The 24,484-nt window shown below is 56.7% G+C and overlaps 1 protein-coding gene across 3 annotated transcripts in view; it reads right to left on the bottom strand.

Moving 5' to 3' along the window:
- Positions 1-20,524, bottom strand: part of LOC140384513 (uncharacterized) — a 170,219-nt gene extending 149,695 nt beyond the window's left edge. For all 3 annotated transcript variants that reach the window (XM_072466270.1, XM_072466271.1, XM_072466272.1), the window contains exon 1: positions 20,256-20,524. In XM_072466270.1, the coding sequence (XP_072322371.1) occupies positions 20,256-20,393 (138 nt within the window). In that variant the 5' untranslated portion in view covers positions 20,394-20,524. The remainder of the gene's footprint in view (positions 1-20,255) is intronic.
- Between the last annotated feature and the right edge of the window lie 3,960 nt (positions 20,525-24,484).

Raw genomic sequence — 24,484 nt, 5'->3', positions numbered from 1 at the left:
ACTGTGTTGAAGTCCCCCCCCCCATTATCAAGCTCCCTGCCTCCAGGTCCGGAGTCCGGCCCAACATGCGCCGCATAAATCCGGCATCGTCCCAATTCGGGGCATATACATTCACTAATACCACTCGCAGCCCCTGCAGCTTACCACTCACCATCGCATACCTACCTCCCTTGTCTGCCACGATGTTCAGCGCCTCAAACGATACCCGCTTCCCCACCAAAATCGCCACCCCTCGATTCTTTGCATCCAACCCCGAGTGGATAACCTGCCCTACCCACCCCTTTCTCAGCCTAACCTGGTCTGCTACCCTCGAATGCGTCTCCTGGAGCATAACCACATCTTCAGTCCCTTCAGGTGCACGAACACACGGGCCCTCTTGACCGGCCCGTTCAGGCCGCTCACATTCCAAGTTATCAGCCGGATCAGGGGGCTTCCCGCCTCCGCGCAGATTAGCCATCCCCTTTTCTAGGCCAGCCACGTGCCTGCGCCTCCCGCCCTCTCCATTCCCCCCAGCGGCAGACCCCCGCCCCGACTCTCTCTCCGAGCTCCAGCTCACCTTTGGCCAATGCAGCAGCAACCCAATTCTCCCCCCCCCCTCTCCCCTCGCTAGGTCCCCCCCTAGCTGCGTTGCTCCCCCCATAGTACTCCCATAAGTCAGCTGACTCCTGCCACTCCACCGACCCCCCAGTGTGGTAGTCTCTCTCCCCCCCCTCCCCTGTCCATCAGCGGGCGCTCCTCTCCAACACCGCCCCCCCCCCCCCCCCAGCCCCCTTCCTTCCCTAGCGTGGGAAAAAGCCCGCGCTTTCCACCAGTCCGGCCCCGCCCTCTCTGGCGCAGCTCCCTTTTGCGGCCTAATCCCAGCTACCCCACCTCGGGCCTCCCATCTCCCCTCCCACCAATGGGGCCCCGTCCTTCCAACCACCGACGCCCACACTCTCACAAAACCCCCATTTCGAACCATTTCACCCTACCCCAACCAGCACCCAATGAAACAATACAGAACAGAATAGAACATCCCCCAAAGCACAGTAACCACAGAAGCCCCCCGTGACCTCCCCTTACAACCGACCCTCAGTCCGTGTCCAACTTTTCGGCCTGAATAAAGGTCCACGCCTCCTCCGGCGTCTCAAAGTAATGGTGCCGGTCCTTAAACATCCACAATCGCGTCGGCTGCAGCATCCCGAATTTCACCCCCTTCCGATGCAGAACCGCCTTAGCCTGATTGTACCCAGCCTTGGCCACCTCCGCGCTCCAGTCTTGGTATATACGGACCTCTGCATTCCCCCACCTGCTGCTCCGCTCCTTTTTTGCCCATCTTAGGACACACGCCCTGTCCACCAAGTGGTGGAACGGCACCAATACCGCCCGTGGCGGCTCGTTAGACCTGGGCCTCCTCGCCAGGACTCGGTGGGCCCCATCCAGTTCCAGGGCCCTCAGGAAGGCACCCGCGCCCATTGTGTTCAGCATCGTGACCACATATGCTCCAGCATCCGACCCCTCCACTCTCTCCGGGAGACCCAGAATCCGCAGATTCTTCCTCCTGGACCGATTCTCCATGTCCTCGAACTTCTCCTGCCATTTCTTATGCAGCGCCTCGTGTGCCTCCACCTTCACCGCTAGGCCCAATATTTCGTCCTCGTTCTCAGAGGCCTTCTGCCACACCTCCCGGATCGCCGCCCCTTGGCACTTTTCGCTGCACCAGAATTACTTTTTTCACCGCTCCACTCCTGGTCCAATCCATGCAGTGCCGGGGAAATCGTACTGTCACCTTCCCACACTGGGAACCGTCGAACAAATGCCACTGGGGCTCCTCAAAAGAGCCCAAAAATCCGTTTCTGGAGGGAGCTGCCGAACGTGCGACTTAGCTCAGCATAGTCGCAACCGGAAGCCCGGAATCAATATCTTTTGAATATAATGGACGTGTCTCCTAGGTTTCCAGAGGCCATTCCAGTACGTAATATTACAGCTAAAAGGATTGTGGAGGAGTTACTTAAATTCTTTACTAAATATGGACTACCCACAGAAATTCAATTGGATCAAGGAACAAATTTTACTTCCAAGTTATTCAAAGAAGTTATGGATAGCTTAGGAATAAAACAATTTAAATCAACTGCGTACCATCAAGAATCGCAGGGAGCATTAGAAAGGTGGCATCAGACATTAAAGACAATGTTGAGGGCTTATTGTCAAGATTGTCCAAAGGATTGGGATAAAGGAATTCCATTCGTACTGTTTGTAATTAGGGATGCACCTAATGAGTCTACCAAATTTAGTCCTTTTGAACTAATTTTTGGTCATGAGGTAAGAGGACCATTTAAATTGATTAAGGAAAAATTGGTGAGTGAGAAATCGGAACTTACATTATTGAATTATGTGTCAAATTTTAGGGAACGATTAAATAGAGCAGGTGAATTGGCTAGACAACATTTGAAAGTTGCACAAAATGTGACTAAACAGGTCGCGGACAAGAAATCCGAAGTTCGTAGTTTTGCCAGTGGAGATAAAGTTTTAGTATTGTTACCAGTGGTAGGTGAACCTTTAAAAGCTAGGTTTTGTGGACCTCATCAGATTGAAAGGAAATTAAGTGAGGTGAATCATGTGGTTAAAAACACCAGATAGAAGGAAGACTCACCGAGTGTGTCATGTGAATATGCTTAAAAGGTACTTTGAAAGGGAAGGAGAGAACAAGGAGGAGGTTTTAATGATTCTAACTCAAAGTGACGAACCCAATCTAGATGACTGTGAATTTGACATACCTCAAATTAAATTGGAAAACGAGGATGTTCTTAAAAATTGGGATAAATTGTTGAGTTACCTTCCAGAGGAAAAACAGACTGACCTGAAAGAGCTATTGATATCACATGGGCAGGTTTGTGGCGATAAATTGGGAAGTACTAAATTGGCTATACATGATGTAGATGTGGGAAATGCTGTTCCAATCAAACAACATCCATATAGACTTAGCCCTTTAAAATTGGCACAGGTTAACAAAGAGATTGAGAGTATGCTGAAAAATGGCATAATTGAAGGAGGTTGCAGCCAATGGAGCTCACCCATAGTGATGGTACGTAAACCAGACGGTACCCAACGGTTGTGTGTGGACTATAGAAAGGTTAATGCAGTTACAAGAACGGACTCTTATCCTGTCCCAGTGTTGAAGCTGAAGCCAGACCAAGCAGGTGTACTGCTGTTCTCTCTGCCATCAAAAGACTATCTCTTGATCATTTGGTGAATTCAGAATTATAAATGTTTTCAGTAGTGACTTTAACCTGATGTGCTTCTGTTAAAGGTTTTGTTTTTTAAGTCGTATGGATGTAAAGGAAAGCTTAAAGGATTACTTAGTGTTGTAGTCTTTGGGGGCTATATTTGAATTAATGGTTGCTAAGATGTTCACTGTATGTTTTAAAACAGTTAACTTGAGTTCATAGAATAAATATCGTTTTGATTTTAAAAAAAATACTTTTCCATTTCTGCTGTACCACACCTGTAGAGTGGGCTGTGTGCTCCCCATACCACAATCTATTAAAAGTTGTGGGTCAGGTGAACTCCATGATACACTTTGGGGTTCTCTAAACCCTGGCCCATAACAGAACAAAGCCCGTGTGGAATATAAGGAAAGTAGGAAGGAACTGAAGCAATGAGTCAGGAGGGCTAAAAGGGGTCATGAAAAGTCATTGGCAAATAGGGTTAAGGAAAATCCCAAGGCTTTTTACATGTACATAAAAAGCAAGAGGAAAGGGTGGGCCCACTGAAGGACAGGTGAGGGAATCTATGTGTGGAGCCAGAGGAAATGGGCGAGGTACTTTGCATCAGTATTCACCAAAGAGAAGGAATTGATGGATGTTGAGTCTGGAGAAGGGCGTGTAGATATCCTGGGTCATATTGAGATCTAAAAAGACGAGGTGTTGGGCATCTTGAAAATATGAAGGTCGATAAGTCCCCAGGGCCTGATGGGATCTACCCCAGAATACTGAAGGAGGCTAGAGAGGCAATTGCTGAGGCCTTGACAGAAATCTTTGGATCCTCACTGTCTTCAGGTGATGCCCCGGAGGACTGGAGAATAGCCAATGTTGTTCCTTTGTTTAAGAAGGGTAGCAAGGATAATCCAAGGAACTACAGGCCTTACGTCAGTGGTAGGGAAATTACTGGAGAGAATTCTTCAAGACAGCATCTACTCCCATTTGGAAGCAAATGTACGTGTTAGTGAGAGGCTGCACGGTTTTGTGAAGGGGAGGTCGTGTCTCACTAACTTGATAGAATTTTTCGAGGAGGTCACAACGATGATTGATGCAGGTAGGGCAGTGGATGTTGTCTATATGGACTTCAGTAAGGCCTTTGACAAGGTCCCTCATGGCCGACTGGTACAAAAGGTCAAGTCACACGGGATCAGGGGTGAGCTGGCAAAATGGATACAGAACTGGCTCGGTCATAGAAGGCAGAGAGTAGCACTGGAAAGGTGCTTTCCTGATTAGAGGCCTGTGACTAGTGGTGTTCCGCAGGGATCAGTGCTGGGACCTTTGCTGTTCGTAGTATATATAAATGATTTGGAGGAAAATGTAACTGGTCTGATTAGTAAGTTTGCAGACGACACAAAGGTTGGTGAAATTGCAGATAGCGATGAGGGCTGTCAGAGGATACAGTAGGATTTAGATTGTTTGGAGACTTGGGCGGAGAGATGGCAGATGGAGTTTAATTCGGACAAATGTGAGGTAATGCATTTTGGAAGGTCTAATGCAGGTAGGGAATATATAGTGAATGGCAGAACCCTCAAGAGTATTGACAGTCAGAGAGATCTAGGTGTACAGGTCCGCAGGTCACTGAAAGGGGTAACACGACTTCCAGTGGCGCCCCCGAGGAAGCAGGTCGCAGGTCGGATCGCTCCCACCCGCGATGGGCAAACGGACCTATTAAACGGACTTTTGCGGGACCTGCGACTTGGTAGGTTGAGGAGACGATAGGGAAGAGGCTTCTCCCCCCCCCCCCCCTGGGGTATGAGCAGCTGGACCAGAAGTGATCGAGTGGAGCGGCAGGGCTCGAAGCGGGAACCCCAGGCCGGGCAGCGAAGCATGGCGGACGGCAGGGACCAGTGAGCGGAGGCTCACTGGCAGATTAGACAAGGATTCAGGCAACACAGTGGTTAGCACTGCTGCCTCACAGCGCCGAGGTGTCAGGTTCAATCCTGACTCTGGGTCACTGTCCGTATGGAGTTTGCACATTCTCCCCATGTTTGCGTTGGTTTCGCCCCACAACCCAAAGATGTGCAGGTTAGGTGGATTGGCCATGCTACTTTGCCCCTTAATTGAAAAAAAAAAATGAACTGGGCACTCTAAATTTTTAAATAAAGATCAGACAAGGATGTTTGTGAAGCAAAACATTGATTCTGATACATGAGGAACACGTAATTGCATTATTTATTATTCCACGGACCACCTGCAGTACTCTCGCAGACCAGCAGTGGTCCGCGGCCCAAGGTTTGGAACCACTGCCCTAAACACTGTAATTCAAATATAGAAGATAGGAGCAGGATGAGGCCTTTTGGCCCTTCGAGCCTGCTCCGCCATTCATCACGATCTTCCAACTCAATAGCCTAATCCTATTTTCTCCCCATAACCTTTGATCCCATTATACCCAAGTGCTATATCTAGCCGCCTCTTGAATATATTCAATGTTTTAGCGTCAACTACTTCGTGTGGTAATGAATTCCACAGGCTCACCACTCTTTGGGTGAAGAAATGTCTCCTTATCTCGGTCCGAAATGGTTTACCATACCATTAGTCTCTTTACCGCCTAATGCACCTGCATGCTTACCTTCAGCGACTGTTTTAACTTATTTTTACATGTCCCAATGTCCAATTATACTCCTGTGAAATGCTTAGGAAATTTCACGACATTCAAGGCGTGAGACAAAATCAGTTGTTTTATATAATATCAATTTTGTTCAATGCTTTCCTGAATTGGTGCAACCAATCCACCACCCACCCCAACTGTAAATTGGCTGTCTGGTTTCTAATCTTTCTTTCCTCTTGCAAAGATTACATGATGCTGGTGAATGTGGATGTTGTAAATCACAACATTTAATGTATTGTGACTGTGTGAGGCAGTCTCAGTGGACCTGTTGATCTTTGCCTCTCCATCATGTTTTTATGTTCACACAGTAGATCAAGTCCCTCAGGAACACAACAGATTTGTCTGCATCTACCTTATAACGTGCCCCAACTCTAAAGCACTAAAGAGAACGCCCTACTGGAATCAACAATCCTTAATGAGATATATTGACACTTAGCATTGCAGTCCTACCAAAATCGGATACATGTACTTCAACCCAAGTTCACATACGACATTTACTGCTGAAAGACGGTGGCAAAATGCATGCTATTATTATGAGCTGAAATCTAACCCAATTCCAGAGGTTAAGATGCTCTAACCTACAGTGCTATTTATTCTGTCATTTTATAATTAAAATGATTAATGCAAATATAATAGTTTACATCGATTTTTTTAAATTCTGCTTGTGAATTCTCCCACAACAGGAAACATCCTCTCAGCATCTACACTGTCAAGCCCCCTGAGAATCCTATATGTCTCAATAAGGTCATCTCTCATTCTTTTAAACCCCTATCAACTCACTCTCAGCTGATAAGAAAATCTCTCCATGCCCGGGATCAACCTACAGGCAACATAGTTCCTCTGGGCTGTTTAGCACAGGGCTAAATCGCTGGCTTTGAAAGCAGAACAAGGCAGGCCAGCAGCACGGTTCAATTCCCGTACCAGCCTCCCCGAACAGGCGCCGGAATGTGGCGACTAGGGGCTTTTCACAGTGACAATAACCAATTCTCATTTCATGTACGGTAAGTGGTTTGGAAGGGAACATCTAGGTGGTGGTGACCCAATGTGCCAGTTGCCCTTCCGGATGGTAGAGGTCACGGGTTTGGAAGTTGTCGTCTCAAGAGCCTTGCCGAATTCCTGCAGTTCATCTTATAGGTGGTACACACTCCTGTTACTGTGCGCTGGTGTTGGAGGGAGTTTGTGGATGGTGTGCCAATCAAACAGGCTGCTTTGTCCTGGATGGCGTCAAGATTCTCAAGTGTTGCTGGAGGGGGACACTCACGGCAGATGACGGGCAGGCTATGGGGGAGTCAAGAGGTGAGTTATTTGCTGCAGGATTCCTAGTCTTTGATCCGCTTTTGTAGCCACAGTATTGATATGGCTAGTCCAGTTTCTGGTCAATGGTTACCCCCATTATGTTGATAGTGGGAGATTCAGCGATGGTCATGCCATTGAATGTCATAGGGTAATGGTCAAGATACTCTTTTGTTGGAAACAGTCATTGCCTGACACTTGTGTGGCATGAATTCAAAGAGCCAGTGTAGACACAATGGGCTGAATAGCCTCCTTCTGCACTGGAAGTTCTAGGAATCTATGAATGCCACCCCAAACTGCAGGCTTCAATATCTGAAAATGTTCCTGTAGAATAAAAATTCCAAAAGGAAACACCGCAATTATGTAATTTCCTCTTTCGAAGTGACCTTCATGAAGATTTCGCTTAACATTCAGAGAAATACAATTACTGTACAGCAGTGAGTCAGCAAACATGTGAACAGCAATGAAAGTCATGGTGAAGACTTTTGGCTGCACTTGGCAAGAAAGTGGCAGACAGCTGGACAAACAGAATCTTGATCTGGGGTATAGATCAATCCTGAATCAGAAGGCTCAGCCCCTGTCCACAGACCTGGGCAGAAATTCATGCAGGACTGTCTGAGATAGCATCTTTTGGATGATAAGTTAAACTGGAGACCCCATTTTCCCTCTCAGATGAACATAAAAGGTGGCACCATTTTGAAAAGCAGGGGGGCGGTTCTCCCCAATATTTGTGACCGTGCAATATTTACCCCGCAGAGAATGTTGCGAAAATGCAGATTATCCAGTCATCACCCAATTGTTATTTGTGGTATCCTGCTGTTACCAGGTTTCCTACATTATGACAGTGACTACACTTTTTAAAAAAAAAGACTTGATTAGCTTTGTAAAGTGTTTCAAGTTAACCCAAGGTCATAAAAGATGCTATGTGCATGCAAATCCTTTTTATATATAAAAGGAACCTAACAACATTATAACAAACATGTTTGGTTAAGTGCAGGCACACAGGTATAAGACAGCACAATCAGATAGCTGGTATTATAGACATGACAGCACCAGAAGGAAATGATTTACAGTCTGTACTGTGATACCCATTCTCAGGGGACACAGCAAGGTTGATTTCATTTGGAATGAAAACATTATTTTCCAAAACTCAACAGTACACGTTAAACCACCTGGAAGCCAAACCAGCATATATTTTTATAATATATATAAATTATATTTTTTTACTTAAGTCACTTATTTCTATTTCCGGCTTAATTATTCAGCTTTCTCCTTCTTTAAGTTTGAAATCCATTGTCATGCTGAATACAACACATTGGGAACGGAATGTTAAGCAGATTCTTGGTCAAGGCCCATGAAATAGTAATTCTCATTGCCACATACGCCTATAAGACTCCGCAGCAACACCTTGTTTATAATAAGGAAACATTACTGCGTCGTCATTGCCTCTGCTGGTTCAATGTAGTTTTCACCATTTCCCACAGCTCGCCTACACAGCATTATGAAACAAATAACGTCACGCTTTAGATTAAGAGGAGATGAGTCACTAAACTTCAATAGTCAAACAAAAATAACTAAAAGGACAATCGCAACAAACAGTATAAAGTGTTTTTTTCACAGACAGATTATACCTTAGAAAACGCGACCCCTCATATGCACTAAGTATGACAATAACTACTGCGCCAACCATGGCTCAGCTGCTGGTACACTCTACCAAGGCTCTGTCTGGCCTCTCAGGCAAATGTAAAAGATCCAATGTCACTATTTCAATGAAAAACAGGGAAGCCATTTGTGAAGTCTTGGTGAAGATTTATCCTTCAATCAACATCACAAAAGATCATCTGGTTGTAATCACATTGCTGTTTGTGGGACCTTGCAAACTGCAGAGAGACTACACTTCAAAAAAATGATTGGCTACAAAGCAATTGTGAGACATCCCACGGTTATGAAAAGTGCAATATAAATGCAAGTTTATTTTTTTCTAAATCAACACTGAAGCTTTTAACAGAAATATAAATAGACTTTAAAAGGAGCAGTTTAGTGATTTTAATCTTTCTGGGTCATGGCTTGGCCCACTTAGATTATTCAAACTAATTGGGTTACACAGTAACCTACTCAAACTGCACCAAAATTGAGTTTGAGGAAGGATAAATCCAGCAATGAACATTTGGGACAAAAATGAAAATGTGCAACTCAAGGGAGAGAGGCAACAATTAAACCAAAACTAAAGTGTGAGCAGGATGATAAATAAGTCAAAATGCATCAAGGAGAAGACAACAATTAAACTGAAACCCATGGGGAAGGAGACAATTAAACCCATCCCCAAGGCTGGGTAAGTGGACAACTTGGAAACCAGATTAATTAATTTTCACAGTTAAATAATGGACAAATTCAATCCAGCCAATAGAAGATGGTAGTGCCAAGGCCGGAGATAATAGAGAAACTGGACTCTGGGGGCTCAGGTGACAGCATCAATGGGGTATGAGCAGTTCTCCTGACACCAAGAGCGGAAGTGGTGGGTGGGGGTGTGGATGTAGGAGGCAGGGTGATGTGAGACTGGGGTGGTGGAGAGGCCAGGTTAGTTTTGGGGAGAGAGGGGAAAGAGTGGGTCGAGGGGGAACGAACGTGTTGGGGGGAGAGGAGGAAACGTGGTTTGGCGGAGGGATCATGGGGAGGGGGAACTGGGGGGCCGGGGACCAAGGAATGGGGGGGGGGGGGGAAGAGAACCTGGGAGGGGAGGTGGGAGAGAACCTGGAACCTGGTGGGGGGTGAGAGAGAGAGAACCTGGAACCTTGGGGGGGGAAGAGAGTGGAACCTGGTGGTGGGGGGCGAAGGGAGCGGAACCTGGTGGGGGAGGGGGAGCAGAACCTGGGGGGGGGGGGGGGGGGGGGAGAGCAGGGGAGTGGAACCTGTGTGGGTAAGGGGGGTGGAACTTGGGGCGGGAGAGATGGAACCTGGGGTGGGGGTGGAGAACCTGGGGTGGAGAGAACCTTGGGGGGGGGGGGGGAAGAGAGAGAAGAGTGGAACCTGGGGGGTTAGGGAGGGGGGAGCAAGTGGAAGCTGGGGGAAGGAACCTGGGGGGGGGGGGGGGGTGAAGAGTGGAACCTGGGGGGTTAGGGAGGAGGGAGCAAGTGGAAGCTGGGGGAGGGAACCGGGGGGGGGGGGGGTGAAGAGTGGAACCTGGGGGGTTAGGGAGGGGGGAGCAAGTGGAAGCTGGGGGAGGGAACCTTGGGGGGGGGGGTGAAGAGTGGAAACTGGGGGGTTAGGGAGGGGGAGCAAGTGGAAGCTGGGGGAGGGAACCTTGGGGGGGGGGGGAGTGGAACCTTGGGGGGGGGGGGAAGAGTGGAACATGGGGGGGGGGGGAAGAGTGGAACATGGGGGGGGGGGAAGAGTGGAACATGGGGGGGGGGAAAGAGTGGAACATGGGAGGGGGGGGGAGTGGAACATGGGGGGGGGGGAAGAGAACCTGGGGGGGGGGGGAAGAGAACCTGGGGGGGGGGGGGAGGAAGAGAACCTGGGGGGGGGGGGGGGGAGGGAACCTGGGGGGGGGGGGGGAGAACCTGGGGGGGGGGGGGGGAGAACCTGGGGGGGGGGGGAAGAGAACCTGGGGGGGGGGGGGGAAGAGAACCTGGGGAGGGGGGGGGGGGGAAGAGAACCTGGGGGGGGGGGGAGAGAGAAGAGAGAACCTGGGGGGGGGGGGGGAGAGAACCGGGGGGGGGGGGGGGGGAGGGGGGGGAGAGAGAACGGGGGGGGGGGGAGAGAACCGGGGGGGGGGGGGGGACCGGGGGGGGGGGGGGGGACCTGGTGGGGGGGCGGGGAAGAGAACCTGGGGGGAGAGAGAACCTGGGGGGGGGAGGGGGGAGAAACCTGGGGGGGGGGGGGGGAAGAGAACCGGGGGGGGGGGGTAGAAGGGGGGGGGGAGAGAACCTGGGGTGGGGGGGGGGGAAGAGAACCTGGGGGGGGAAAAGAGAACCTGGGGGAGGGGGGGGGGGAGAACCTGGGGGAGGGGGGGGGGGAGAACCTGGTGGGGGGGGGGGGGAGAACCTGGGGGAGGGGGGGGGGGGGGAGAACCTGGTGGGGGGGGGGGAGAACCTGGGGGAGGGGGGGAGAGAGAACCTGGGGGAGGGGGGGGGAAGAGAACCTGGGGATGGGGGGGGGAAGAGAACCTGGGGGAGGGGGGGGGAGGAGAGAACCTGGGGGAGGGGGGGGGGGGGAGAACCTGGTGGGGGGGGGCGAGAACCTGGGGGGGGAGAACCTGGGGGGGGGGGGGAGAACCTGGGGGGGGGGGGGGAGAACCTGGGGGGGGGGGAGAACCTGGGGGGGGGGGGGGGGGGAGAACCTGGGGGGGGGGGGGGAGAAGAGAACCTGGTGGGGGGGGGGGGGGAGAGAAGAGAACCTGGGGGGGGGGGAAGAGAATCTGGGGGGGGGGGGGAAGATAACCTGGGGGGGGGGGGAAAGAGAACCTGGGGGGGGGGGGGGGGAAAGAGAACCTGGGGGGGGGGGGGAAGAGAACCTGGGGGGGGGGGGGAAGAGAACCTGGGGGGGGGGGGGAAGAGAACCTGGGGGGTGGGGAAGAGAACCTGGGGGGGCGGGGGGGGGGAGAGAAGAGAACCTGGGGGGGGGGGGGGGGAGAGAGAGGAGTGGAACCTGGCGGGGGGGGGGGGGGGGGAAAGAGAACCTGGTTGGGGGGGGGGAAGAGAGAACCTGGGGGGTGGGGGGGGGGAGAACCTGGTGGGTGGGGGGGGGGGGGGGAGAAGAGAACCTGGTTGGGGGGGGGGGGGAGAAGAGAACCTGGGGCGGGGGGGGGAGAAGAGTACCTGGGGGGGGGGGGAAAGAGAACCTGGGGGGCGGGGGGGGGGGGGAGAAGAGAACCTGGGGGGGGGGGGAGAAGAGAACCTGGGGGGGGGGGAGAAGAGAACCTGGGGGGGGGGGGGGGGAGAAGAGAACCTGGGGGGGGGGGGGAGAAGAGAACCTGGGGGGGAGGGGGGGAGAAGAGAACCTGGGGGGGGGGGGGAGAAGAGAACCTGGGGGGGGGGGGAGAGAACCTGGGGGGGGGGGGGGGAAGAGAACCTGGCCGGGGGGGGGGGGAAGAGAACCTGGGGGGGGGGGGGGGAGAGAACCGGGGGGGGGGGGGGGAGAGAACCTGAGGGGGGGGGAAGAGAACCTGGGGGGGGGGGGGGAGCAGAACCTGGGGGGGGGGGAAGAGAGTGAGGAGTGGAACCTGGGGGGGGGGGGGGGCGAAGAGTCGGGGAGAGGAACCTGGGGGGGGGGGGGGGGAGAAGAGAGAAGAGTCGTGGAGAGGAACCTGGGGATGGGGGGGGGAAAGAGTTGAGGAGAGGAACCTAGGGGGAGACAAGAACCTTGGGGGGGTGGGGGAGTGGATGTAGGGGTGGTGTATGGGGGGAGGGAGTAGGGGGGGTGGGGGGAAAGGGAAATGGGGGGGTGGGGGGAAAGGGAAATGGGGGGGTGGGGGGAAAGGGAAATGGGGGGGTGGGGGGAAAGGGAAATGGGGGGGTGGGGGGAAAGGGAAATGGGGGGGTGGGGGGAAAGGGAAATGGGGGAGTGGGGGGGAAAGGGAAATGGGGGAGTGGGGGGGAAAGGGAAATGGGGGAGTGGGGGGGAAAGGGAAATGGGGGGGTGGGGGGAAAGGGAAATGGGGGGGGGGAAAGGGAAATGGGGGGTTGGGGGGAAAGGGAAATGGGGGGTTGGGGGGAAATGGAGGGGGGAAGGGAGAAATCGGGGGAGGGGGAAATCGGGGGGGAGGGGAAATCGGGGGGGGAAATCGAGGGCAGAGGGAACCATTGGGGGGGGCAGTGGGAATCGGAGGCAGGGCATTGGGAATCGGGGGGGTGGGAGGGCAGTGGGAATCGGGGGGGGGCGGTGGGAATCTGGGGGGCAGTGGGAATCGGGGGGTGAGGGCAGTGGGAATCGGGGGGGGTGAGGGCAGTGGGAATCGGGGGGGGGGGTGAGGGCAGTGGGAATCGGGGGGGGCAGTGGGAATCGGGGGGAGGGTCAGTGGGAATCGGAGGGTGCCAGTGGGAATGGGGGGGGGGCAGTGGGAATCGGGGGGAGGCAGTGGGAAGCTGGGGGGCAGTGGGAATCGGGGGGGGCAGTGGGAATCGGGGGGGCAGTGGGAATCGAGGGGGGCAGTGGAAATCGGGATGGTGAATTTCGGGGGGGGTTGTAAAAATTGGGGGGGGGGGGGGAGTTGGGAAATTGGGGGGTGGAGTGGGGAAATTGGGGGGGGGGGAAGAGTGGGGAAATTCGGGGGGTGGAGTGGGGAAATTGGGGGGGGGAAGAGTGGGGAAATTCGGGGGGAGAGGACAGTGGGAATCGGGGGGGCGTGCAGTGGGAATCGGGGGGGAGGGCAGTGGGAATCGGAGGGGAGGGCAGTGGGAATCGGGGGGGGGTGAGGGCAGTGAGAATCGGGGGGGGGTGAGGGCAGTGGGAATCGGGGGGGTGAGGGCAGTGGGAATTGGGGGGGGGGGAGGGCAGTGGGAATCGGGTGGGGGGGGCAGTGGGAATCGGGTGGGAGGGCAGTGGGAATCGGGGGGGGGGCAGTGGGAATCGGTCGGGGGGGGTGAGGGCAGTGGGAATCGGCGGGTGGGGGCGGCAGTGGGAATCGAGGGGGGGCAGTGGGAATCGAGGGGGGGCAGTGGGAATCGGGGGGGGCAGTGGGAATCAGGTGGGGGGCAGTGGGAATCGGCAGAGTGGGGGGAGGGCAGTGGGAATTGGCGGGGTGGGGTAGTGGGAAACGGAGGGGGCAGCGGGAATCGGGGGGGGCAGTGGGAATCGGGGGGAGGGCAGTGGGAATCGGGGGGGAGGGCAGTGGGAATCGGGGGGGAGGGCAGTGGGAATCGGGGGGGAGGGCAGTGGGAATCGGGGGGGACAGTGAGAATCGGGAGGTCATTGGGAATCGGGGGGGAGGGCGTTGTAAATCGGGGGGAGGGCAGTGGGAATCGGGGGGGGGGGGGAGGGCAGTGGGAATCGGGGGGAGGCAGTGGGAAGCTGGGGGGCAGTGGGAATCGGGGGGGGCAGTGGGAATCGGGGGGGCAGTGGGAATCGAGGGGGGCAGTGGAAATCGGGATGGTGAATTTCGGGGGGGGTTGTAAAAATTGGGGGGGGGGGGGGAGTTGGGAAATTGGGGGGTGGAGTGGGGAAATTGGGGGGGGGGAAGAGTGGGGAAATTCGGGGGGTGGAGTGGGGAAATTGGGGGGGGGAAGAGTGGGGAAATTCGGGGGGGGAGGACAGTGGGAATCGGGGGGGCGTGCAGTGGGAATCGGGGGGGAGGGCAGTGGGAATCGGGGGGGGTGAGGGCAGTGAGAATCGGGGGGGGTGAGGGCAGTGGGAATCGGGGGCGGTGAGGGCAGTGGGAATTGGGGGGGGGAGGGCAGTGGGAATCGGGTGGGGGGGCAGTGGGAATCGGGTGGGAGGGCAGTGGGAATCGGGGGGGGGCAGTGGGAATCGGTCGGGGGGGGGTGAGGGCAGTGGGAAATCGGCGGGTGGGGGCGGCAGTGGGAATCGAGGGGGGGCAGTGGGAATCGAGGGGGGGCAGTGGGAATCGGGGGGGGCAGTGGGAATCGGGGGGGGGCAGTGGGAATCGGCAGAGTGGGGGAGGGCAGTGGGAATTGGCGGGGTGGGGTAGTGGGAAACGGAGGGGGCAGCGGGAATCGGGGGGGCAGTGGGAATCGGGGGGAGGGCAGTGGGAATCGGGGGGAGGGCAGTGGGAATCGGGGGGAGGGCAGTGGGAATCGGGGGGAGGGCAGTGGGAATCGGGGGGGAGGGCAGTGGGAATCGGGGGGAGGGCAGTGGGAATCGGGGGGAGGGCAGTGGGAATCGGGGGGGACAGTGAGAATCGGGAGGTCATTGGGAATCGGGGGGGAGGGCGTTGTAAATCGGGGGGAGGGCAGTGGGAATCGGGGGGGGAGGGCAGTGGGAATCGGGGGGGGGAGGGCAGTGGGAATCGGGGGGGAGGGCAGTGGGAATCGGGGAGGAGGGCAGTGGGAATCGGGGGGAGGGCAGTGGGAATCGGGGGGGAGGGCAGTGGGAATCGGGGGAGGAGGGCAGTGGGAATCGGGGAGGAGGGCAGTGGGAATCGGGGGGGGGGGGGGAGGGCAGTGGGAATCAGTCGGGGGGGGGTGAGGGCAGTGGGAATCGGCGGGGGGGGGCGGCAGTGGGAATCGAGGGGGGGCAGTGGTAATCGGGGGCGGGGGCAGTGGGAATCGGGGGGTGGAGGGCAGTGGGAATCATGTGGGGGGCAGTGGGAATCGGCAGAGTGGGGGGAGGGCAGTGGGAATTGGCGGGGTGGGGCAGTGGGAATCGGGGGGGCAGTGGGAATCGGCGGGGTGGGGGCAGTGAGAATCGGGGGGTCATTGGGAATCGGGGGGGAGGGCAGTGTGAATCAGGGGGGAGGGCAATGGGAATCGGGGGGGAGGGCAGTGGGAATCGGGGGGGGGGGAGGGCAGTGGGAATCGGGGGGGGAGGGCAGTGGGAATCGGGGGGGGGGAGGGCAGTGGGAATCGGGGGGGGAGGGCAGTGGGAATCGTGGGGAAGGCAGTGGGAATCGTGGGGGTGGGCAATGGGAATCGTGGGGGAGGGCAGTGGGAATCGTGGGGGAGGGCAGTGGGAATCGCGGGGGAGGGCAGTGGGAATCGCGGGGGAGGGCAGTGGGAATCGTGGGGGAGGCCAGTGGGAATCGTGGGGGAGGGCAGTGGGAATCGTGGGGGAGGGGAGGGAGGGCAGTGGGAATCGGGGGGGCAGTGGGAATCGGGGGGGCAGTGGGAATCGGGGGGGGGGGGGGCAGTGGGAATCGGGGGGGGGCAGGGGGAATCGGGGGGGGGGGCAGTGGGAATCGGGGGGGGGCAGTGGGAATCGGGGGGGCAGTGGGAATCGGGGGGGGGCAGTGGGAATCGGGGGGGGGGGCAGTGGAAATCGGGGGGGCAGTGGGAATCGGGGGTGGAGGGCAGTGGGAATCGGGGGTGGAGGGCAGTGGGAAGCAGGGGTGGAGGGCAGTGGGAAGCGGGGGTGGAGGGCAGTGGGAAGCGGGGGTGGAGGGCAGTGGGAAGCGGGGATGGAGGGCAGTGGGAATCGGGTGGGAGGGCAGTGGGAATCGGGGGGGGGGCAGTGGGAATCGGTCGGGGGGGGGGGTGAGGGCAGTGGGAAATCGGCGGGTGGGGGCGGCAGTGGGAATCGAGGGGGGGCAGTGGGAATCGAGGGGGGGCAGTGGGAATCGGGGGGGGCAGTGGGAATCAGGTGGGGGGCAGTGGGAATCGGCAGAGTGGGGGAGGGCAGTGGGAATTGGCGGGGTGGGGTAGTGGGAAACGGAGGGGGCAGCGGGAATCGGGGGGGCAGTGGGAATCGGGGGGAGGGCAGTGGGAATCGGGGGGAGGGCAGTGGGAATCGGGGGGAGGGCAGTGGGAATCGGGGGGAGGGCAGTGGGAATCGGGGGGGACAGTGAGAATCGGGAGGTCATTGGGAATCGGGGGGGAGGGCGTTGTAAATCGGGGGGAGGGCAGTGGGAATCGGGGGGGGAGGGCAGTGGGAATCGGGGGGGGGGAGGGCAGTGGGAATCGGGGGGGAGGGCAGTGGGAATCGGGGAGGAGGGCAGTGGGAATCGGGGGGAGGGCAGTGGGAATCGGGGGGGAGGGCAGTGGGAATCGGGGGAGGAGGGCAGTGGGAATCGGGGAGGAGGGCAGTGGGAATCGGGGGAGGAGGGCAGTGGGAATCGGGGAGGAGGGCAGTGGGAATCGGGGGGGGGGGGGGGGAGGGCAGTGGGAATCAGTCGGGGGGGGGTGAGGGCAGTGGGAATCGGCGGGGGGGGGTGAGGGCAGTGGGAATCGAGGGGGGGCAGTGGTAATCGGGGGGGGGGGCAGTGGGAATCGGGGGGTGGAGGGCAGTGGGAATCATGTGGGGGGCAGTGGGAATCGGCAGAGTGGGGGGAGGGCAGTGGGAATTGGCGGGGTGGGGCAGTGGGAATCGGGGGGGCAGTGGGAATCGGCGGGGTGGGGGCAGTGAGAATCGGGGGGTCATTGGGAATCGGGGGGGAGGGCAGTGTGAATCAGGGGGGAGGGCAATGGGAATCGGGGGGGAGGGCAGTGGGAATCGGGGGGGGGAGGGCAGTGGGAATCGGGGGGGGGAGGGCAGTGGGAATCGGGGGGGGGAGGGCAGTGGGAATCGGGGGGGGAGGGCATTGGGAATCGTGGGGAAGGCAGTGGGAATCGTGGGGGTGGGCAATGGGAATCGTGGGGGAGGGCAGTGGGAATCGTGGGGGAGGGCAGTGGGAATCGCGGGGGAGGGCAGTGGGAATCGCGGGGGAGGGCAGTGGGAATCGTGGGGGAGGCCAGTGGGAATCGTGGGGGAGGGCAGTGGGAATCGTGGGGGAGGGGAGGGAGGGCAGTGGGAATCGGGGGGGCAGTGGGAATCGGGGGGGGGCAGTGGGAATCGGGGGGGGGGCAGTGGGAATCGGGGGGCGGGCAGGGGGAATCGGGGGGGGGCAGTGGGAATCGGGGGGGGCAGTGGGAATCGGGGGGGCAGTGGGAATCGGGGGGGGGCAGTGGGAATCGGGGGGGGGCAGTGGGAATCGGGGGGGCAGTGGGAATCGGGGGTGGAGGGCAGTGGGAATCGGGGGTGGAGGGCAGTGGGAAGCAGGGGTGGAGGGCAGTGGGAAGCGGGGGTGGAGGGCAGTGGGAAGCGGGGGTGGAGGGCAGTGGGAAGCGGGGATGGAGGGCAGTGGGAATCGGGGGTGGAGGGCAGTGGGAATTGGGGGTGGAGGGCCGTGGGAATCGGGGGGGCAGTGGGAATCGGGGGGTGAGGGCAGTGGGAATCAGGGGGGGGTGAGGGCAGTGGGAATCGGGGGGGGCAGTGGGAATCGGGGGGAGGGTCAGTGGGAATCGGGGGGAGGGTCAGTGGGAATCGGGGGGAGGGTCAGTGGGAATGGGGGGGCAGTGGGAATCGGGCGGAGGCAGTGGGAAGCGGGGGGGCAGTGGGAATCGGGGGGGCAGTGGGAATCGGGGGGGCAGTGGGAATCGGGGGGGCAGTGGGAATCGGGGGGGCAGTGGGAATCGGGGGGGGGCAGTGGGAATCGGGGGGGCAGTGGAAATCGGGGTGGTGAATTTCGGGGGGGGTTGTAAAAATTGTGGGGGGGGCGGGAGTTGGGAAATTGGGGGGTGGAGTGGGGAAATTGGGAGGGAAGAGTGGGGAAATTCGGGGGGGGAGGGCAGTGGGAATCGGGGGGGGCAGTGGGAATCGGGGGGGGGCAGTGGGAATCGGGGGGGGGGGCAGTGGGAATCGGGGGGGAGGGCAGTGGGAATCGGGGGGGGTGAGGGCAGTGAGAATCGGGGGGGGTGAGGGCAGTGGGAATCGGGGGGGTGAGGGCAGTGGGAATCGGGGGGGGGGGAGGGCAGTGGGAATCGGGGGGGGGGGGGAGGGCAGTGGGAATCGGGGGGGGGGGGAGGGCAGTGGGAATCAGGAGGGGGGAGGGCAGTGGGAATCGGGAGGGGGGGAAGGCAGTGGGAATCGGGAGGGGGGAGGGCAGTGGGAATCGGGGGGGGGGCAGTTGTAATCGGGGGGGGGAGGGCAGTGGGAATCGGGGGGGAGGGCAGTGGGAATCGGGGGGGGAGAGGGCAGCGGGAATCGGGGGGGGGCAGTGGGAATCGGGGGGAGGGCAGTGGGAATCGGGGGGGTGGCAGTGGGAATCGGGGGGAGGGCAGTGGGAATCGGGGGGGAGGGCAGTGGGAATCGGGGGGGGCAGTGAGAATCGGGGGGTCATTGGGAATCGGGGGGAGGGCAGTGGGAATCGGGGGGGAGGGCAGTGGGAATCGGGGGGGGGGGAGGGCAGTGGGAATCGGGGGGAGGGCAGTGGGAATCGGGGGGAGGGCAGTGGGAATCGGGGGGGAGAGAGCAGTGGGAATCGGGGGGGGGAGGGCAGTGGGAATCGGGGGGGGAGGGCAGTGGGAATCGGGGGGGCAGTGGGGAATTCGGGGGGAGTCGAGGAGGGGGGAATGGGGGGGATTGGGGAATGGGGTGGATCGGGGAGGGGGAATCGGGGAAGGGGGAATCGGGGAAGGGGGAATCGGGGAGGGGGGAATGGGGTGGAAGGGGGAGGATCGGGGGAATGGGGGGGGATCGGGGGAATGGGGGGGGATCGGGTAATGGGGGGGATCGGGGAGGGGGTAATGGGGGGGATCGGGGAGGGGGAATGGGGGGGGGATCGGGGAGGGGGAATGGGGGGGGAAAATCGGGGAGGGGGGAATGGGGAAATCGGGGAATGGGGGGAAATCGGGGAATGGGGTGATCGGGGAATGGGGGGGATCGGGGAATGGGGGGGGATCGGGGAGGGGGGAATCGGGGGGATCGGGATAGGGGGGGGATTGGGGAATGGGGGGGATCGGGGAATGGGGGGATCGGGGAGGGGGGAATGGGGGCGGGAATCGGGGAATGGGATTGGGGAATGGGGGGGATCGGGGAATGGGGGGGAGATCGGGGAATGGGGGGGAGATCGGGGAATGGGGGGGATCGGGGAATAGGGGGGAATCGGGGAGGGGGGAATCGGGGAGGGGGGGAATTGGGGAGGGGGGAATCGGGGAGGGGGGAATCGGGGAGGGGGGGAATCGGGGAGGGGGGGATTGGGGAATGGGGGGGATCGGGGAATGGGGGGGGATCAGGGAGGGGGGAATCGGGGAATGGGGGGATCGGGGAATGGGGGGGATCGGGGAATGGGGGGATCGGGGAGGGGGGAATGGGGGGGATCGGGGAATGGGGGCGGGAATCGGGGAATGGGATTGGGGAATGGGGGGGGATCGGGGAATGGGGGGGGGATCGGGGAATGGGGGGGATCGGGGAATGGGGGGGGTCGGGGAATGGGGGGGGTCGGGGAATGGGGGGGGTCGGGGAATGGGGGGGTCGGGGAATGGGGGAATGGGGGGGATCGGGGAAGAGGGGAATCGGGGAATGGGGGGGAATCGGGGAATGGGGGGGAATCGGGGAGGGGGGAATGGGGGGGATCGGAGAATGGGGGGGATCGGGGAATCGGGGAGGGGGGAATGGGGGGGGATCGGGGAGGGGGGAATGGGGGGGGCTGTACCTCCGCCCCAGGCCTCGGGGAAAGTCTCACTCACCTCGATCTCGAAATCGGGCAGCGCGAAGGCGGCCCGGAACAGGGAGCAGAAGTGAGCGATGGCCGGCACCTCCCACCAGGAGCGCAGCCTGTCCGCCGACACCCGGCCTCTCGACCTCACACAGCCCGGCTGCGCCATGGAGCCGCCGCTCCCATCCGGCCCGGGACGCACAAAACAGCCGCAGCTTCTCCCTTCCCCCCCCCCCCCGCCGGGTTCGCTTGGCCGATGATTCTGTTCCCTTCCGCTCCCTCGCAGCGATTGTGTTCCGTCGGCTGCCCCCTGCCGGCTCGACTCCACTCCCTCCGCCGCTCGCCCCTCACTGACTGTGACCAACAGCCTGACCGGCCGGCGGCGCGCGCAGCGCCTACCACCCCGCACCGCAGCGGACGGGGGAGTACCGACCATCCCCCACTAGAAAAAAACGCAGGGAGACAAACAAAAACTCATCCATGATCACCGACACAATAATAGACGAAAATATGTATTGTTCATTTCTTGTAGTCTTTCAGCTGCTGTCATATTGATGTTAATGTATCCAAACACCACCCCCTCTCTCTCCCCGTTCTAGCTGAGACAGTGGTACGTGCCAGGGGAACCGGAAGTGGGCCGGTTACAATTGGAACGTTGGGCAGGCCGTCTCGCGGGCGCCTTCAGTTCAGCTGTTTGTTCTGTGGAAACTGCGCTGCAGTCGCCTCACATTAGTGATGCTTCTTAAATGCGAACTGATTTTAAATGTGTGTGCGCATAGGGAAAGCAAGTCTGTCTTGAAAGACGTATTGATCTCCTGTACTAGTGGGGATTAAAGGAGTGATTCTAAATGGTGAAATCATGCCCGCAGTTAAACCACTTATGTCACGGGGTGGGGGAAGCTGCTGTGATATCACAGGCCACCTCCACATCACAAAACACATTTTATTTTAACGTTTTAATTGGTATTGCAATGTGAATTGCATTATAAATAGGACTCTAGAATGAAGCACCCTACTAATTAGGATGAGAAGTCGGCCCCTCGAGCAAGCTCTGCCCATAGGATCATGGCTGCTGTGATTGTAACCTCAATCCCACATTCCGGCCGATCCGCGATAACCTATCGCCCCCTTGTTAATCAAGCATCTATCCAGCTCTGCCTTGAAAAATATTCAAAAACTCTGCCTCCACTACCTTTTGAGGAAGAGTCCGAAAGGAGACTCATGACCCTTTGAGAGAAAACAATTCTCTTCATCGGTCTTAAATTAATGACCCTTTACCTTTTTTTAATATAAATTTAGAGTACCCAATTCATTTTTTCCAATTAAGGGGCAAGTTAGCGTGGCCAATCCACCTAGCCTGCACATCTTTGGTTGTGGGGCGAAACCCACACAAACACGGAGAATTTGCAAACTCCACACGGACGGTGAGCCGGCATCAAACCTGGGATCTTGGCACCGTGAGGCAGCAGGGCTAACCCACTGCGCCACCGTGCTGCCCTGACCCTTTGCCTTTAAGCAGTGACCTAGTTCTAGATTCTCCAATGAGAAGAAATATTCTCTCCACATCCATCCTGTCAATACCCTTCAGGATCTTAAAAGTTTTTATCAAGTCGCCTCTTTTCTAAACTCTAGTGGATGCAAATTCAATCTTTCTTCATTCGACAATCTGCCCGTTCCTGCTATTAGTCTGGTAAATCTTTTCTGAACTGCTTAAATAAGGAGATCAATACTGTACACAATACCCAAGATGTGGTCTCACCAATGCCCTGTACAATTGAAGCATAATCTCCCTACTTTTATAATTAATTCTGCTCACAATAAACAAAAACATTCTATTAGCTTTCCTAATTACTTAATGTTTACAGCAAATATGCATTCTTTCAAAACATAAAAACCCCAAAAGAAAAGTCAGTCAACCATGGCTAACAAAGGAATTTAAAGATTGTATAAGACTAAAAGAAAACACCTATGAAGTTGGCAGAAATAGTAGTATACATGAGGAATGGGAGCATTTTAAATACAGCAAAGGAGGACCAAGAAACTGATTGTTTGGATCCCATACAAGAATCCCAATCATTTGCAATTTGTAAGACTGAGGGAAGATAACTAAACCACAGGAGTATAACACTGACCAATAGGTATCTTTCATGGTAAAACAAACTTTAATTTAAACACAGAATGTAACCATAGTAACAACAAAAACAGGGCTTTACAATTAATAGTTTAAAAAGTTTTTAAAGAAAATGAAAAAACCTTTAACTCACAATCTACACCTGCTACTGTATATTCCAATTAAGCAAACCAATGCAGTTCAAATCCCACTTGTAAATAAAGTTAACAATCAGTGTTACTTGCTTCTCTGTGCAGACCTTTGGAGAGAGACCCTTTCAGGGACAAGCTGAAAATCCTTGTGTCTTGCCAGATACTTCTGTTCAACTTAAAATCTGACAGCAAAACTACAGTCAGACCCGGTTCCTCTCATTAATTACATCATTTATATCTCAAGCATAAAACATTCTCCAGTCTCCACTCACTAAGATGTCCCATGACCTGCTTAGCTCGGACTAAACACAATCCCTCAAATGACCTACACCCCAGGGAACCTACTAAAGATAAACAATACTCTATTGGACATTTGGGGCGGAATTCACCGCAATCGGTGCGATGTCCGCCGACCAGCGCCAAAATCGGCGCGAATCAGTCCGGCATCGCGCCGCCCCAAAGGTGTGGAATCCTCCGCATCTTGAGTGGCCGAGCCCTAACCTTGAGGGGCTAGGCCTGCGCCGGACTGATATCCGCCCCGCCAGCTGGCGGAAAAGGCCTTTGGTGCCCCGCCAGCTGGCGCGAAACTGACTTTGCCAGGCGGCGCATGCGCGGGAGCATCAGCGGCCGCTCATGGCATCCCCGCGCATGCGCAGTGGAGGGGGTCTCTTCCGCCTCCGCCATGGTGGGCCCCGATTGTGGGCCAGGCCACCGTGGGGGCACCCCCCCAGAGCCAGATCGCCCCGCGCCCCCCCCCCCCCCCCCAGGACCCCGGAGCCCGCCCGGTCCCGCCGATATGAGAGGTGGTTTAATCCACGCCGGCGGGACAGGCATTCCAGCAGCGGGACTTCGGCCCATCCGGGCCGGAGAATCGCCGCGGGGGGGCCCGCCAACCGGCGTGGCGCGATTCCTGCCCCCGCCGAATATCCGGTGCCGGAGAATACGGCAACTGGCGGGGGCAGGATTCACGCCAGCCCCCAGCGATTCTCTGACCCGGCGGGGGGTCGGAGAATCCCGCCCCCGTTTCTGAACAAGTAAATGATTAAAATCAATGATTACCTCACTTTTATGACTCCTTAATCACAGCTTTAGCAGACATGCTGCCTGTATTTATTTTAAACCAGAATTTCTAATAACAGTACTGCAACAAAATATAATATTTAACTATTTCTTACATTCATCACACTGACAAAGGGAGAATCAACTATGAATCCAAACTAGCAAAAGAACATTAAAAATAATGTGAAAGCTTCTATAGGTACATAAAATGGAACGGTTTGGTTATGCCAAACGTGGGTCCATTATAGGCAGAGTCAGGTGAATGCATAAAGGGGAAAAGAGAAATGGCAGAGAAGCCAAGTGATTACTGAGGAAGGTACAAGAAATCTCCCAAAATTAGAGATCCTCGTGACTAGGCAGAATGAGGGATTGAAGGCAATTAGTAAAAAGGTTGTATTGGAGAAATTAATGGGACTGAAGGTTAATAAGCCCCTGGGACCTGATAGTCTACATCCCAGAGTGTTAAAAGAGGTAACTATGGAGATAGTGGATGCATCGGTGATCACCTTGCAAAATTCTATCGATCCTGGAATGGTTGTCGCTGATTGGAAGGTAGGAAATGTCACCCCCACTATTTAGGAAGGGTGGCAGAGAGAAAATGGGAAACTACAGACCTGTTAGCCTTATATCAGTGGTAAGGAAAAATTTGGAATATGTTATAAAGAATATGATAAATGCTCACTTAGATAATAATGAGCTGTTTGGGCATAGTCAACATGGATTTATGAATAGGAAATCATGTTTGAGGAACATGTTGGACCTTTTTGAGGATGTTACTAACAGAATTAGCAAAGAGAGCCAGTGAAAGTAGTGTACTTGGATTTTCTGAAGACTTTCAATCAAGTTCCTCAGAGGAGGTTGGTTAGCAAAAATAAAGTATAAGGGATATAAGGTAGTATATACTGGTGGATTAAAGATTGGTTAACAGGCAGAAAATAT

The sequence above is a fragment of the Scyliorhinus torazame genome, chromosome 10, assembly GCF_047496885.1.
Source record: "Scyliorhinus torazame isolate Kashiwa2021f chromosome 10, sScyTor2.1, whole genome shotgun sequence".
NCBI lineage: Eukaryota > Metazoa > Chordata > Chondrichthyes > Carcharhiniformes > Scyliorhinidae > Scyliorhinus > Scyliorhinus torazame.
The sequence above is the reverse complement of the archived record's forward strand: the minus strand, read 5'-3'. Positions and strand labels throughout refer to the sequence as shown.